Here is a 17,743-nt window from a genome sequence, read left to right on the forward strand (position 1 = left end):
GTAACATTTCCATTTTGATTGGTGTGTGTGTGTGTGTGAGTGTGAGTGTGTATGTGTGTGTTCTTACTTTTTAATTCTTAACCATGCAATTGAGCCTGGAGGTTGCTGGACAAGTGTCTTTTGTTTAAGTGAAATATTATTTTACCTAATTTTGGAATATGTGGTTTTAAAGGTGAATATTCCTACCACATATTGCTTTAACTTGTATTAATTTAAGCTTTTATTTATAGATAGTGCTGCAATTGGTTTTTAGGAAATTTCCAAAACATTCTGGAATGAACTTTAAGATGTCTCAATTAAAATCTACTTAGTTTGGAACATGCAACTCATTGTAAGAGTTTGCTTTTGACTTAATTTATATTTCTTGGCTTCACTTCCTCTTCTTCCCTCTGTGTTTTTTTCTGTATTACTCTTCTCTCTAACTTTTTGGAGTCCAAAGAAGAAAAATAAAACTGAGCACTTAAACAAATGTGGATGATGATGATGATGATGATGATGGTGATGATGATGATGATGATGATAGTGATGATGATGGTGATAATGATGGTGATGATGATGATGATGATGATGATAGTGATGATGATGATAATGATGATGATGATGGTGATGATGATGATGATGATGATGATGATGGTGGCGGCAACAGTGGTGGTGGTGGTGGCGGTGGTGGTGGCGGTGGTGGCAGCTCAGATATGTCAAGTGCTTGTCCTGAGCCAGCCACTGTTCTGAGTTTCCTGATTTGTCGAACCAAGGACAGAAGCCATCTCAGATAACATGTACTGTGAAAGGATTTGGGGAAATGGGCAAACATGATGGGGAAATAAAGTACGGCCATTTAAGTTTTATAAATGAAAAGCCACAGATTTTAGACTCTGAGAAGCAAGTTCAGTTCCCAACAGCAATGACTCAACAGTAGAGCCCAGAGTGCAGCTCGGGTCCCTCACTCCTCATCAAGGACTCTTCCTTTATCCTGCCCAAAATTAGACTAAAAGCTAGACAGTTTAAAACATTATTCTGAAAAATAGTTGCATAACAATGAGATCATGGTAATTTGTTATCATTTTCCCAAATCCTCCTATGTTTTAAAAACACCACCAATAAAACCAGTTTCAGAACTTATTTTAAAACACAAATACGATAACTAATAAAAATAAATGATACTTAAAAGTTTTCATTTGATAAAATAAAATAATTAGTAATTAATATATAAAATATGGTCTGTTCAGGATCAAATAAGAGGCTTTAATAAATATATCTTGACATGATATATATTTATGGATACATACTTATATATATAGATATATATAAAAGGGGAAAACCATATATTTATATACACAAATTTTTTCTGTATGTTTTATATATACACTTTTTTTCTTTTCATCTCGGTATAGCTAAGAAAATTTTATTTTAACTGTTTTTATGTATATTTGATATCTTTGCAAAATTCCTATTTGTCACAGATTTGAGACTCAAGGCCTAAACAATAAATTTTGATTAATAGTTTTATGGCTCTTGGGAAGTTAGTTCAACTCTTTGGGTCTCAGGTTCCTCATTTGTAAAATAGTTATAAACATCTAGGATTTGTTGAGGGCGGGGATGAGATACTCAACTCAATAGGACCATGAATCTAAGTCCCTGACATGTAGTAAGTGCTCAGTAAAATAACAATTCGAAATAACAGAAAGCAATATGTAAATTTAGAAATGTAAGTTTAGAACATGTCTTGAACTAATACTTTAAATGTAGATTTGTCTTTTCTATGAGTTTAAATAACGAAGCCATATTATAAATAGTGTTTACGGGCATACAATTTAGAGTCTGAAACACTTGTATTTAAGTCCTAGGTACTGGCTGGTTTTCCTTCGGGCAAGTTCCTTAACTTTCTGGAGTCTCATTTTCCCCATCTTCAAATTAGGGGTAATAGTTAGCTACCCTACGAAGTTACGTAAGGATTAAGTGAACTAATGCATATAAAGCTTACAGACAGTATCCGCACCAGAGTAAACACTAAATGCTAAGAACGACCTATAATATTGTCAGGTCCAGATTCAGTAAACACTACATATTTCTTTTTCGGTTAACCTTTGCCATGTAACTAACACCCCTGGCTTATATAACAACCCATGATTGTGCAATTTGGGCAGGATTTAGCAGGGACAGCTTGTCTCGGCTCCATGAAGTGTCAGCTGGGGTGACTCTTGCATTCATCTGGAGCTGGACTGGGCTAGAACTTCCAGGATGACTTCACTTCCATGTCTGGTACTTCAGCTGGGGTGGCGGGAAAGGCTGGGGGTTGGCTCCCCTCTCTGATAGAGCAGTTCAGGGTTTCACAAGAATGAAAGTGGACACTCCTCTCTCCAGGTTTTTTTGAACTATAGTCGATTTCTTAGAGATGTATATGGTTTCTGGATTGGCTCTTGGTTTGCATGAACTATTTATTATCTCTTTTAAAAGGGGTGTTTGGAGTCTCCATCTTAATTTTCATTTACTTATTCAATTCACTAAAAAAAAAAAAAACAGTTCAACATACAGTAGTGAAGAAGCTAAACAATGTTTTGCCCTTAAGGAGCTTATACTCTATGCAGGAAATAAACAAATATGTAAGGAAATAAAATAATTTCAGGCTGGAATTGGTACTAGGGAGGAAGCAAACAAGGACAGCGTTAGAGAAGAACCATGCTGAAATTGGTGGGAAGAGAAGTCTCTTTGAGGAGATGACATTTAAGCTCAGTCCTTACAGATGAGGAAGGCCTAATTTTGAAAAGAACTAGGGAGCCCCAGACAGAATGAATTGCATGTGCAAAGGCCCTGAGGTGAGAAAGACATGGACCTGATAGAAGGTCACTGTGGCTGGAGCTTGGTAGGTGAGATTAGGAATATGGCAGAAAAAAAGAATGGCGCTCCAGATTATGCAAGGCCGAGAGGTGATTGCAGGGTGCCTGGCTTTGGTCAGGAAGGTAATAGATAGCCAAGAAAGGTTTTAAGTAGGAAAGTGACACATTTTATATCTTGGTAATGTTCGCTTCAATTGCCGTGAACTAATACATACAATGAGCTTAGTTACCTTGCCCTTGACCTCAGGTAGGATCAAGATTAGTCATTGATAGTATTGTAAACAACAGATTTTATTAATATTGCTTCAAAGGGTATCTTGAAAACATTTTAAGTGGGATCTTTTTTGGCAGAGTCTGCTCTCAAGTAAATAGGTTCATTTCTTCAATTTCCCAGAGTATCACTAGAGTGAAGGTATCTGACTATACCTACATCCTAGGAGTTTTGTGAGAATTGAGGCAATGTATGTAAAGTGTTGAGGTGGGGGACACTATTTACTTGTTCCACTACATTTCCCTTGTGCGATGCAGCTCAACAACCCGTCGCCCAGCCTCTCAAAGATAAAGCTGTATCTGTTCTTTCTCTGAGTCTGAGGATGACTTTGCTCAGGATTCTGTCTTCTAGATCCTACCCTTATCTCCTTGTACTTTATGATTTCCTTCTTCAAGATCTGTTCTTTTTTCTTCCCTTTTCTAATCCTTCCCTTTCTTTACACATCCTTGGACCTTATCCCCAGGACTTCATCCCTTATGTGCCCTTAAGATAATGGTATATATTTTCTCCCAAATATGTCTCTCTATGGAAGATAAAACTTTCAAGTATTTACTATTATCTTTAATATGACTATTTCCGGATTGGTACTAGGGAGGTTGGTTGCTCAAATATACATCTCTTACAGGCGTTACTGTGTATTTCTTAGTCATGGAGTCAGCAGAGCCCAGGCAATGAACCCAAAACCTGCTACATCTAGCCGATCAGTCTGAAAACATTATATTTATTTGTATTAGCATTGTACATTGTGTGCACTTTGCTTTCTATATCTTTAATGACTGGAAATAATATTGGTTGCAATGACGTCCTGATAATTAACTGATAGGTAATCTATTGAAGAGTGTAAGAGTAGAAATGTGTGTATATAAACTGACTGATTTTATTATTCAATATGTTTTTTTTTTTTTTACGGTTATAACTCCTCTGCCAACCAAATGATCTACAGATAATAAAATGATTTCTTTCTAGTATGTAGAGAGTATCTGATACAACTGTCATGCCTTCTCTCTTTTGCAGGTCGAAGTCGATCCTATTACCACATTCCCTCTGAAGGGCTTGACACCCCTCACGGAGTATACTATTGCTATATTCTCTATCTATGAGGACGGGCAGTCAGAGCCTCTGACTGGAACTTTTACCACAGGTAGGCCTTGTTATGAAGCGTTTCCAGGAGTAACCATGTAGAACCCACAAGCTGGAGCAGCTTCTTCGATTGTGATTTTGCAGAGATTTCATTTTAATTTTTATTTATTTTATGTTATTATTAACAAATGAACAATTAGGTGACTAGAATGCATACTGATTAATTATTTTCTATCAAAGCAAGGGAAAGAGAAAAAAGACCATTTAAATCCAAAAGGTCTCAGTTCAATAAAAGTGTACATTGTTCTCTGTCTAATCACACACTGTTTCTTTTGTTCTATTGTTGTAAAATTTTCACAATTTTCATTTGTACATGTGTATATTACATTGAACTTCCAAAATTGCTGATATCCACCAGTTTTTGATCTACAAAAATGATAGTTTCATACTCTTTAACATAATACATCAATCTGCAGCCATTAATGTATTTTCATGCATCCTGAAATAGTAATGCAATAAAATGGGCTATTTTAAATACTAAAATAAAAAATAAGGTATGACTACATTATTTTCCTTTTCTACATATGCACCGTAGTCACCCAACAATATAAAACTTTTTTTTTTGCTTCTTGGTGGCAACAATTCTATTGCTTGCTTTCTGTACCTATCATTGACTGCATTTGGAAACAAATTTAGTGCTATCCCGAGGTGATGAGAAGGTAATTTGGAGAGAGGTGAGAAGTAAGCTGGATTGAGAAGCAATGTTCACAGAAAAAAGTCTAACAATTGCACGAAATCTCCCAAGGGCTAACACGAGTTCTCATGGTGTCCTGTCAAAGAGTTTTTCAAATCTCTGATTTCAAATAATAAAAATTGATGACCGACAATTCATTTAGGGGGTAGTCAGATGTTATGCTCTCTGTTGTACATCCCAGAAGTGTATAAACAGCGAAACAGTGGGAGGTTGGTAAGTTATATTTCACCTCTGATGGCAGCTGTATATACAAGGTTAAACGGTTGAAGGTTCTTCTCTAGGATTTAACTTATTCTTAGTGCCTTAGGCATGAAACCGAATAAAGCTAAAAGGGGCGTTTTTCAGGACTCTGGGATAGCATTTTGTTAATTTCCTTAAAGTACTCAGAAAATATTGTCTTTGTAAAATAATGAGTACGACATTGTTCGTTTTCATTGTTATTGAAAGAGCCAAATAGAGAACCTTAGAGTTCTGGAAATTACTGGAAAACTTGTAAAATCTGCTGTGTTCATGGTCTTCCTGATTTATACTGTGCGTAAATGACCAAAACAGACATGTAAGGAAGGCCATACTGGACTGAAGGGCTCTGCTTTCTGTACTTCCTAAAACAAGAGATTCCTCAGAGAGAGTCTTCTCTTCCCGTGGTCCTCAGGGGCTGCTTGAGTGGCGACTCTCTTGCCTTTTCAATATCCTAACGAGATCTCTTTCCTTGGCTTACAGAGGAAGTCCCAGCCCAGCAATACTTAGAAATTGATGAGGTGACGACAGACAGTTTCAGAGTGACCTGGCATCCCCTCTCTGTGGATGAAGGACAACACAAGTTGATGTGGATTCCAGTCTATGGTGGGAAGACTGAAGAAGTGAGTTGTCTGAAAATTAACCTGGAGCATTTTATCTGGAAGTGAATACCCACTGCTGCGTTTGAGTTGGTCTTCAAATAGATTGAGAATCCCAGAAGTAATTGGTATTTTGCATGGAGTTTTATAATGTCAGATCAGATGATTTAAAATGCACTTTTGCTCATGTGTTATAAATCTTTTCGGGTCGTTTGACTTTCATAAATGACATTTATTAAAACTTCAAAATGCCCCTTTTGCAATATCTTAGTTTATTTGCTGAGAGGATTGAAAGGAATAAAGTCTGGTTTGACTTAAAAAAAAAAAAGAATTCAATGGCCCTGTTTTTTTTTTTTTTTTTTTTTTGGAGTTCTTTATGCTTAGTTGTTTCTTGTTTCTACCTGTCTTATTAATTTTTTTTCTTAACTTTCTCCTGTATTATTCAAGCTCTTGCAAACATAGCCAAGGTTGTTATGAGAAGCGAGTGAGATAATATAGGTGAGATTTTTCTTTGAAAACTAAGCACCAACTGCTTTTTAGGTTATCCTTAAAGAAGACCAAGACTCACATGTCATTCAACACCTGGAACCCGGAACTGAATATGAAGTGTCACTGTTGGCTGTACTGGATGATGGGAGTGAGAGTGAGGTGGTGACTGCTGTCGGGACCACGCGTAAGTTTTGGTTTGACCAAGATGGACATCACCATCTCCTACCATCTGTTCTGACACTCTGCACCCCACCAGGTTCTCTCCCAATCAGCCTTATCCTGGGGCTACAGATACTTTGGTTTCTCTTTGTCCTCCCAGAAGTCTTTCTGCATCTTCTCCTTTAATGAAACCAGCATCTGAAGCGTTTTTGAATTTTAGGCTATTATCACCATAAAGGCAGGGACCATATCTGCCTCGTTCACCATACTATCTCTAGTGCTTAGCACAGTACTTGGTGTATTTTAACTGTACAATAAATACTTGCTAAATGGATCGATGGATGGATAGGTGAAAAAATTTATAAATGAATGAATGAGCAAACAAACCTAGGGCAAACATGTCAACCAAGAGTTTATGGAATTTCCCAAGTTGATCTTGGTTCCAAGATCATGTACAAAATTCACTCGCTGATTCATTCATCCCTTCATTTTTAAAATATGAGGTATTAAACACATATTAAGTTTTCTTTGATTGGGTTTCCTGGAATCGCATTCTGAAACAAAATTGCATCCAGAAGGTTTATTGAAGAGTGTAGTCAGGAGATACATCTGTAAGGAAGTAAGGCTGGCTGGATGGGGCAGAGAGAAGCTAAAACTGAGTCCCCAGCTAATTCTGTTAGGAGTTCTAGACCTGGGATGACCCTTCTGAGTTGTCTCAGATTGAGTCAGAAGGGTTGTGCCTTTATATCTGCAGCCCCAGTCACTGGAGGTAGGCCACCCCTGACAGAGTCCATGACCTCAGGCAAGGCAGTTCCCAGAGCTCTGAGCCATTGGCAACCAGTATTCCAGAGGCTGGTGGATGAGTATGTTGACCCCGAAGAGGGAATCTTGGTGGAGCATCACACAGGTGCTCCATCCACTGTTGCCCAGGGTGGATACAAGACTTAGGAGGTGCACTTCTGTTGTCCTCCTTGGCGGCCCGGTTTGGCAGCCCCTTCATAGCCTGATTTCCAGCACTGACTGTTTAATTTCCTTGAATTACTATTGTGATGTCCCATTGTAAAGTAACCGGGAGGTTAAACAATTTTATAGGTTTAATTCAAATGTTTATATGAAGGCTGATATCTGTGATTAGAAACCTTAACTTCTTTGGGTTCCAGTTTTCTTAACCGCAGAATAGATATAACGTCTGCCTTACTTACGACTCACTTCTTTGCTCTTGCGCCCGTAGCCGAGGGGGTTGTGAGAAGCGAGCGAGATAATATAGGTGAAATTTTCTTTGAAAACTATAGAATGCTATACACAAATATATTGAGTTATTATCATTACAGTATTTTAAAGAGATGAATATTTTTTTTAGTTGACAGTGTTTGGACAGAACCAGCTACGACCGTAGTAGTACCTACCAGACCTGTGACATCAGGTAAGGACAAATAAAAGCCTATTTACCCGTTAAGAAAAGTTTGATTTAAAGAGAGGTGATAGTATCCCAGTTTTATTTATTTATATTATTAATTAGGAATGAGGCGTGCCAGGTCAAATTTCACTCCTCTCAGAACCTCTCGCTCTTTTCATACCCATAAATGCCAGTTGGTCTTCTAATCTACTAAACTCATCGTTACACCTCTATCTTTTCCACCTTTGTTTTGGATTCCCATTTAATCTTCCAGAGGATGTTAGCATAGCAAGCCCTAGAGCCTCTGCCTCTCTCTTGATCTCAGTGACTTTTCCTGTTGCTCTCGGTCGAGAATTATTCATACCATGGTTTCCTTGTGTTTCTGTGGGTAACTAAGACCTGGGTGGAGTATTGATCTTCCTGTATTAGCTGTCTTCTCTCTCAGCTTACCTTTCCATTCCGTTATATACATCTCCCAACTAGCTGTCAGAGTCAATTAGGTAAAGCAGAAGTTTGATGATATAATTTGTTTTCCTACCTAAAACCTTTCCATGGGTTTCTAGGTTCTTTGTCACCTGTTGATTGATTTATTCATTCACTGATTCATTTGTTCTTCAGTTAATCTCTTTTAAGCTCTTCTTTGTGCCCCCAAATCTCTTTATCATAACACTGACATCTTTCCTGATTGGATTCTATTTCCCATTCTGGCCTTAACTATATTTTTCATGCTTTCCCCATTTCCTGCAGCCATCTAGAGCTCTCAGTCCTGAAGGTGAGACTTTGCCTTCCATTCTCACTGCCTAGTACCCTCTCCCTGTTTTGCCCGGCAAATGTCGCTCGCCTGCCTCCTCTGTGGCACTTTTACTAGTTTTGTCAATTGTTAATCACTGTTTATCTCCAGGACCTAATACAGTCTGACACATAGGAAAAGCTCAATGAATGTTTGCTGAAAGAATTAATTAATGAATGAAGAAAAGAAAGAGTCAGTAGAGATGGACAGAATGAAAAGAAGTCAGCACAAAAGGGAGAAAAAAGTGGGACAAATGAGAGAGCAGGCACCTTAGGATATGAGAAGGAATGTGTCAGAGGACGTGAGTGAAGGAGTTTGGACAGATATCAGTGAAAGGATAACATCCGTAGAGACAGCATGGTGAGAGGTTCGCGCTTTAACTGATGAGTGTTAAGGTGGAACAGGGGGAACAGGTGAACGGGATGTGTGTTGGAGGCGGACCACGTCTGGCCCTTCACGTCTGCTTCTCCAGCTATGCACTAGTGTGAGGGTTTCCTGAGCATGCTCCTTGTGGGTTCCTCTTTCAGTTTCTTAGTCCGATGGCTTCTTCCCAGTTCCCTTACTAGTGTGTATACAGATCTGATAGTTTTGAGGGATCCATGGTCTTAACTTGTAAGCATCTTTTAAATTCCATTTTGTTTGCTACCCGTAGGTCTCATGGCTCCCCAATAACCACTAGAGCAGAGTTTGTCCTTCATGTGGGTCTATGTTAGAGAGATACATTAAATGATACTTGTTGTCATTTCCAAAAATGGCCTCTGCAGCTCATTTTGGAATATGATGGCTTAAAAGATCTTTAATCCTTGGTTGTGTTTATTCCAGTTTTCCGGACAGGAATCAGAAACCTGGTTGTAGATGATGAAACAACTTCTAGCCTGCGGGTAAAATGGGACATTTCAGACAGCAGTGTGCAGCAGTTCAGGGTGACCTACCTGACTGCTCAAGGGGACGCTGCGGAAGAAGTGGTAGGAACGGTCTGTATAAATACAGCTTCCTAGAAACTGAGGCTTCCTGACTAACAGAGCTAACGAGGCATCTGCAGAGGTTCACGCAAGCTCTCCTGCTCACTTCTGGGGGACTCAACCATCTCCAGAAACTAATCTCATTTTCATTTAATCCAAACTTAACTTCTGGTTTCTTGATGACCTTTCTATCTCTAAAACTTTCTCCACATACAACCTACTTCAAGTCAGCAAAGCTTCCGAAGCTTGTACCTAGTGTTGCTTCTGCTGCCTTGACAACTTCTTAGAGCACTAAAGCAAAGCTGAGTCATAAATAGTCCGCCAGTCCACACAGTTGTCTTGTGTGTGTGTGTGTGTGTGTGTATTGAGAATCTGATAAAAACTTTTTAAGCAAAGCATACATGAAAGAACGAAGTGTTCTTAATAAAATGCCATCCATCAACAAACAAATTATAGTTTTCACTGACATCGGCTCATTTTGAGCAGAATTATAGTCATTTCTAATTTATTCTTAAATAGGAGTGTCTACATTAGGGGATTCAAATTTTTATATGTTGAGTTTTCTTTAAGTTGTTTCATCTAGATTTGTTTTTCTATATCAGAAACCTGGGTTCATTCTTAGTCATGGCCTTCCCGTGTTTTCTTTTTCTTTTTAATTTAAACTTTTCCAGTTAGAGTTGGCATTCAATATTATTTTGTATTAGTTTCAGGTACACAGCATAGTGGTTATATATATAACTTATGAAGTGATCCCCCCGAATTATCTAGTATCCACCCGGCACTGTCCACAGTTATTACCATATTATTGACTATATTCCCTACACTGTACCTAACATCCATGTTTTCTTAATTTACACTGTATCATTCCTTTTATTCTGGAACCTGAAAATTGTTTGCTAGACCAGATAACTCCATCGTGCATCCAAAAGAAATTTTTCTTTTTTTTCAGTCATGGAATATGCTTTAGTTAGCCTCATCACTTACATTTCTCGTCTGCTTCTTTGTTTTTGAGACACTCTAGGAGAGAAGTCTCCAAATTCATTATTGCTCAAGAATAACATTATTACCCTTCCTTCTTCTTCCTTACTTTAAAGCCTTTCATGGAAAATTATTTTTATTTATGTGCTTCTCTAAACAATTTTTCGAGCCTAAAATTCTCTCAGGAAAGTACTTTATTTCAGGCTGTTAGAGGAATCGTTACAGAACACAATGATGACCCTAAGAATAGCCACATGTACTATGAATAGTCAGAAGAGCCAGGACATTGGTCTAGGAGTACTTTTGGAAAGTTAATGGACACTTAAGCAAAATAGGTTGAATTATAAATTAACTTGGACCATAGATTTTAAATGATCCATGATTGGGAAATTCAAAAAACTTAAAACCGTGCTTAGCAATGGTAACTAAAGATACAATTTGGATGTTTTATTTTTCCTATTATTGTCCTCATATTTTAATTTTGTTTCTAAAAATGAGACCCATAAAAACTTCCCAGAGTGAGTTTCGCTTTCTGGTTTTTGTTTCTACTCTTTCCAAGAAACACATTAAGTTTATTGCTAAATTATTCTTGTTAATTTGGAAAGAGTAACAATTTAATCTCATGCACGTACTCGTAAGCTCTGCAAGGTAAAATAATAATAATATTTTCTTTGGGTTGTCTCTACATAATTTTCCCCTTGGTAGTTTCTTTCATTTTACACTGTTTATTTCGAAACACTTGGACAACCTAGATGAAGGAAAGAAAGATCAAAAGTCTTAAACCACATGTGTTCCAGTTAAACAAATCTTTACTAAAAATGAAAAATATTGATAAATTCAGTGGTGATTATTTACTGTGCAGAAGTGTTTGCACTATATAGAAGAAAGTACTCTAGAATTTTTTAAATATCAAGCTCCTTTAGTAAATTCAAATTAAATTGGACTTATGCATACTTATTTTATGGGCATATCTTCAGGGACTCAACTGAGGATTGATTAATTGGGAATTTATATCTCAGTGTTTTATGAAGTGTTACTGCTATATAAATGTAATGTATTATTATTGGGGATAGAAAGTGGGTGCATCTAGATTTAGATTATAAAACCAGGGTAGGACAGGCAGTTGCAGACCTCTATCAAAATTCAAGGGTCTTGAATTCCCACATAACAAATAAATGTCTTAAAATAATGATGTGTGGCCAGGAAAAACAGATGAGTAAAATAAATTACAAAAGTGATAAAGGAAATGTATCCAGATGAGAGACATACTTCTTACCATCTTTCCAAATTCTCCTTAACTGTAAAAGCTGACTAAATTTACTCTAAGAAATAAGATGGGGTATTGAAGACAGAGGATAGTGTATGAGTATAAGATCGTAAACCAAAGTCAAACTTTAATACTTGTAAAACAAAGGGAATGAAATTTACTTTTCCAGTTTAGGTAAGCGAAGTACTTATATATTTTCTAAGCATAATCAAATCTACCAAATATTTCCAATAGGAAGCTTTTGAACTCTTGGAAAGTAAAGCTACCCGTCAAATATTTCATAAGGATTTCCTTTCAGCTCTGCTCTGAAATACAGAGGCCCAGCAATGACATTGCTCTGAATTTTGTCTCACACGTCTTTATTTGTGAAAGGCTGATCAGGATTCTAGGTTGTTCTAGAGCCTAGATGTCAAAATTCATCATCATGAACTGGATTCCAACTTGCAAGAAACTTATTCGGTAGGAGACCGAGCCGTGCTCTGAGCTAGAGCAGAGGTACTCAGAGCGCGGCTCGGTCTCCTACCGAGTAAGTTCAGAGGTTAAGCTTCAGAAACATTTATAGCAACTAGATGTTGCTGCAACGTCCGAGAACAGGCTCACTTTTTCTAGCAATTTTGTCTTCTTGTATTTCATAAAAACATTGGTCTTCGGTGGATTGGAATTAAAACAATAGCACCAACATCATCTGGTCCTTTGCCCCAGATAGTGTGAGAATCCCTGTCTAGGAACAGAGCTCTATAAATGGGAATGCAACAAGACAAGATGTAGGGAATCCTCTTTCTACTGAGGGAACAGCTTGCTGGGTAGGATCCCAGCTGCTCTGAAGAGCTTTGGGCAATAATGGAGCCAGATATGAAGCTGCATTTCAGAACTAGTTAAATTTGCATCTCACTTAATCGTGAGCATCTTTTAGACAACCGTTTTATAAACAAAGCCATCACCTGCTATGCCCTCCAGCATCTGTTCTTGGTGGGAGCTCATTTTACCTTGCTTTGCGCAAACAAGCAGAGGCCAGGCAGAAGGAACTTTGCATACCCCAGAGGAGATTTATGTTTTATTCTTGGGAATAAAATTTAATTAGTTTAATTAGAGTAAAATGGTACAAGCAGGGTAGTCATTTGAAGTGGACCAGATACCCAGGATTTCGCTATGGCACCTTTACTCAATAGCTGTGTGGGCCTCGGTTTCTTCATCTGTAAAATGAATGTAATCATAATCCTTACCTCAAAGGGTTGTGGTGAAGATTAACTATATTAGAATACTTAGACTAGCACCTGACACATAATAATTGCCGAGTAAATGATGGATATTATTATAAACCACAGCAGCTACTTCCTGGCAAGTTAAATGGCTCCTCCCAAATGGTCCCAGTGCTTTTCAGTATATGCCACACTCTAAATTTGATTGGTTCCAAGGCCACGTGTTTCTCAGTTTGAAAGATGACCTTTTTTAAGGAGCATCAACGTGGGTGGTTTGCTAAACACACTGCTTCGAAGGAAAGCCCAGGCTCTCCCAGTGCTCCAGAGGAGTTCTGTTTAGAAGAGGCAACCTAAAGGAAGCCGTGTTGATGGGGTAATAATACAAGTCAGGGCAAACGCAGTTCTTCCTTTACAAGCCCTTTATGCTCGGATTGTCTAATTCATTCTAGAATTAAGTAAAGCTTCTTTATAAAACTCTCCCACCCAGGACCACATCATTACAACTCTGTATATTTAAATGTCTCTTTCCTATGAGAAGCAAAATCATATTAATCCAATATAAAATCACTTAATTCAGATTTCCTCTTTTCCTATATATAAAAAAATTGCTTTTAGAGCTTAGCAATATCTTAGCAACAGCTGCTCTCGATTCGACTCGAGGCTTTCTAGGGCATATTCCATGATTTATAGGTTCCTTCTCTCATCCAGACATTGACAGCACTGCCCTTTGCCTGCTGGCATTTGAATCGCAAAGCATCTCCAGCTGTCCCAGTCTTGTGACTGCCTTAAATGCGTTTGGGTCAGTTCTTACATCCTAACATTTTTCCAGCCGTGATTAAGCTCCTTAAATGGTCCAATATGTCAGCACTAACTGCTGGAGGGCAGACAGAAAGGTTTGTGGTTTTAGCCTTGAGAACACGTGGCTTTGCTGGTCCACATATTCTTCCAGGGATGCCAGAATTTGCTCTGAGTCACACGGTACAGTGCCCTGGTTGTGTGGTATCAGCCCCACTGCTGCACTTCATTTTTGCAGCCATTAGGGACAGAGTGATGGTGATTTTAGGGTGAGGAAGACATCTTTTAGGAATAAAAAAGTCACAACATTTTTTAGTATTACTGGTAAATATGTTTCTATCTGGAAAACTTAGATCTAATGTGTGGTTCTGTTGTTCTTGGCTAGCATCCATTCTTTTCTAAAATGCTAGGATTAGATTATCTCTGAAAAGATAAAGAATGGAAGGCTGAATTTTCAAGAGGATACTTAAGTAGAATCAAACATGATAAGCCTTCCGGGTTCTAGAATGAACAGTCCTAAGCCATGAACACCTGCTTTCCAAATAGGTGATTATTCTCTTTTCTGGGTACTTCACGGATGCTGAAATAATGTTCAGAATAAACTATTCTTCAGAGCCTAAGGACTTCTCATTTAGACGTTCAGCATTAATGGTCATCAACGAAGGGTCGCTCGCTGCGAGCGGAATTTTGGAGAGAGTGCTTGTGCATGGGTGCTCTTTTTTCTCATCACTCTCCAAGCATACCTCCTCGCTTTTGGTTATTTCAGAGTGCCTGCTGTCCTGCTCTATTAGTAGACCAATGGGAACAGAGGTCTTACTAAGCCGGTGGTCCTTTGCTTTTTTTGTGCAGGTTATGGTACCTGGAAGCCAGAACAATCTCCTTCTGAAGCCTCTGCTGTCAGATACCGAATACAAAGTGACGGTGACTCCCATTTATGATGATGGGGAAGGCGTCAGCGTCTCTGCCCCAGGAAAAACCTGTGAGTCAAACTTTCTCCCTGTGGATACTAGCTGACTAATTAATCAAAAATGCTCATCCCCTGTAATACACCTGAATGACACAATATACTGTGGTGAAAAGAGCAAAAGAGATTTGGAGATAGAAAATTTGGGTTTGAATTTGGTCTTCCACACTTTCAAGCTGTGTGGCTTTGGGCAAGTTGCTTAAGTGCTCTGGGCTTCGGTGTTCTTGTCTATTAAAGCCAAGACCTAAAAACAACTACATCTTACTCCTTCGGCATCTAATTCATCAGAAGTCCTGTTGATTCTCTAAAATGCATTCTACATGTCTGTCCATTTTCTCTCCACCCCATTCCAAGCGACACCCACTCTGATGGCGTCTTCCTGCTTCCACTCTTGGCTCGTTTGTCATTCTCACAGCAGCCGGAGGAGCTTTTCAAAATATAAATTATTTCATGTGACGCCTCTGTTCCAAGCCTCCCCATGGCTTCCTACTGTACTCAGGATAAAATCCCACATCCTGCCCAAGGCCCTGTGTGACCTGAGCCCTGCCAATCTCTCTGATCTCCCCTCTAACGGGAGCCCCAGCCATACGTCCTTTCCTGCTCTTCAGTGGACATTTTAAGCTTGTGCCTGCCTTAGGACCTATGCACTAATTTCCTTCCATAAGGAATATCCTTTCCCAGACGTTTGCATTTCTGGCTTTTTCTTGTCATTTTGGTCGCAGCTGAATGTCATCTCCTCAGACTTTTCTGACCACCCACGCAAAGTCGCTCCCGCTCTCTATGATAGCATCCTTTTTTGTTTTTATTTTGTTTCGATTATGTCACGGCACTGTTTACTGTCTGATATTTTCTTGTTTGCTCATGTATTTGTTCACTGTCTGTCTCCTGTCCCTGGGTAGCAGCATCATGAGAGTCTAGGACCTCATCTGTACTGTTCATCTCTGCATACGAAACTCCAACAGCGCAGGGGAGGCTTCACGAAATATTTGTTTTACATAAATTGGCCATGATGATCAACTGAGGAGTACGCATGAAAACCCTTGGTCAAACACTACGAAGTCTTAGCTGACCTCGTTACCGTGTGCTTGTCTGTCCTTACGTGAAGACGTCTCTAGAACCTAATGGCTTTAAACGGCAACCATTTTATGATATCGTACCATTTCATTGGTCGGAAAATTCAGCAAGGCTTGCTTGGGAACCCTTCCATTTCACATAGTATTGATTAAGGCCACCTGATGGCTGGACTAGTGTGGAGTATCCAGAACAGTGTCGCTCACATGCCCGACATCTTGGTGGGGATGCCTAGAAGGCTGGCCTCCGCTGAGCCCCTCTCTCTCATGTGGCCTCTGAGCCTCTCCCTGTCATAGTTCTTACTGGCGCCTCAGGACTGTAAGAGCAAGAGTTCCAAGAGGCGGAAAGCAGAAACTGTCAGGACAGTTAAGGGCTCTGCTTAGAACCAGTGCAGTGTCACTTCCGCTGTCGTCATTTGGTCAAGGTGGCCATAGACCTCACCCGGATTAAAAGAGAGGGTCACAGGCTGCACTGCCACTCAATGGGAGGAGAGTCAGAAAAACCGCACCCACCTTTAATCTACCACCATTACCCAGTGGTTATGTGTGGTAGCTGCAAAATGGTGACGAGGGCTGAATTCTGTACCTGGGCACCTAAGTATGGATTTTTCATGTAAGTGCACAAGTCATTAAAATTCTGTAGCTGCAGCCCGAAGCCCTGGCTCTGCTCAGCTGGGCAAATGGGCATTACCTCCTCATCTCATTACCTGCTGGCATCTCTCCATCCTCCCAGTGCTCATGCTCTGAGTATCTCCACCCAGACCCCCACCAAGCCTGCAAGCTTTGCTGGAGGCCACTCAGAGTATTGTGAGCGCTAAGAGTTGCTAGTTATCCTCTCAGGGTTCATGTGGAAGGAGAGAGGCAGGGGGAGGAGCAGAGCTCTGGGGAAGCCCCAAACTCGTCACTCTGCATCTACCCACGTACGCAGGCATCGCGACTTGATCTTGACTTGATCTACGTATTGGAATTTATAGCATATTTGGGTATTGTGCTGCTAAATAAATGCTTGAAAACTACAGAGTTAAACAGCAATTAAAGAAAATTAAGTAGTGTTCACCTAACATTTATGGAGCATCTACTACGTGCTTTTAAATACATCATCCTTTTCTCTCTTAAAGCCAGGTTGTTAAAAAAAAGTAGGCAAGTTTGGTTTAAAATAAGTGTAATAAATTCCGAGTTGGTTTTGAACTGAGTTATTTAACTCTCTTATGTTCCGTAAAGTCACCATAAAGCCGCTACTCTGTCGGGGTCAGGGGAGGGAGAAGGAGGTGGGAAGGCAAAGGGGCACCCTCTAACTGCCAGTGCCCTGGGCTCAAAGGTGTACTTTTAACTTTTGTATGTTAAAAATCAGCATAATTTATAAAAGAGTTTCATGTTGAACACACACATACACTCCCACAAATAAAAACTAAAGACTATTACTGTAGAAATATGACTTAAATCTCATCACAGAAATACCACCACATGTAACAATATCTACATAGTAAAATTATTTTAAAGTGTTAGTGGGTGGCCTACTTATTTTAAGCAGTGGTCAACATGACTACATTCTGTCACTAGCAAAGTGATAAGGACATTGGCTATCAATATGGACGATAGTTTACCAAGGACCTCCATATAAATGGCTTTAATGTTTTGCTTAAAAAAATTGAAAAACAATGACATAAAATTTCAAACAGTCCAGGTAATATGAAGACGAAAGCAAAAATAAAATAATCAGAATCTTACCTCTGAGAATCACCACCATTACTACTGTGTGGTCGCCCTTCATACTGCTGAACAAACATGCTTCAATAGTGGGACGGAGTGGCATGTAGGCAGAAATTTTAATAAATACTTTAATAAACAGTTTTACTTAAAATTAGCTTAAGGGTAGTCTACGGCCATGCTACCCTGAAC

At 39.1% G+C, this 17,743-nt stretch overlaps 1 protein-coding gene across 1 annotated transcript in view; it reads left to right on the plus strand.

Annotated features, from left to right (window-relative positions):
• Positions 1-17,743, plus strand: part of COL14A1 (collagen type XIV alpha 1 chain) — a 213,161-nt gene that overhangs the window by 77,936 nt on the left and 117,482 nt on the right. Inside the window, exons 16-21 of the mRNA XM_023530986.1 lie at positions 4,120-4,246; positions 5,660-5,799; positions 6,316-6,448; positions 7,784-7,846; positions 9,432-9,583; positions 14,660-14,789. Coding sequence (XP_023386754.1) covers positions 4,120-4,246; positions 5,660-5,799; positions 6,316-6,448; positions 7,784-7,846; positions 9,432-9,583; positions 14,660-14,789 — 745 coding nt within the window. The remainder of the gene's footprint in view (positions 1-4,119; positions 4,247-5,659; positions 5,800-6,315; positions 6,449-7,783; positions 7,847-9,431; positions 9,584-14,659; positions 14,790-17,743) is intronic.

Source organism: Pteropus vampyrus, unplaced genomic scaffold, assembly GCF_000151845.1.
Source record: "Pteropus vampyrus isolate Shadow unplaced genomic scaffold, Pvam_2.0 Scaffold59, whole genome shotgun sequence".
NCBI lineage: Eukaryota > Metazoa > Chordata > Mammalia > Chiroptera > Pteropodidae > Pteropus > Pteropus vampyrus.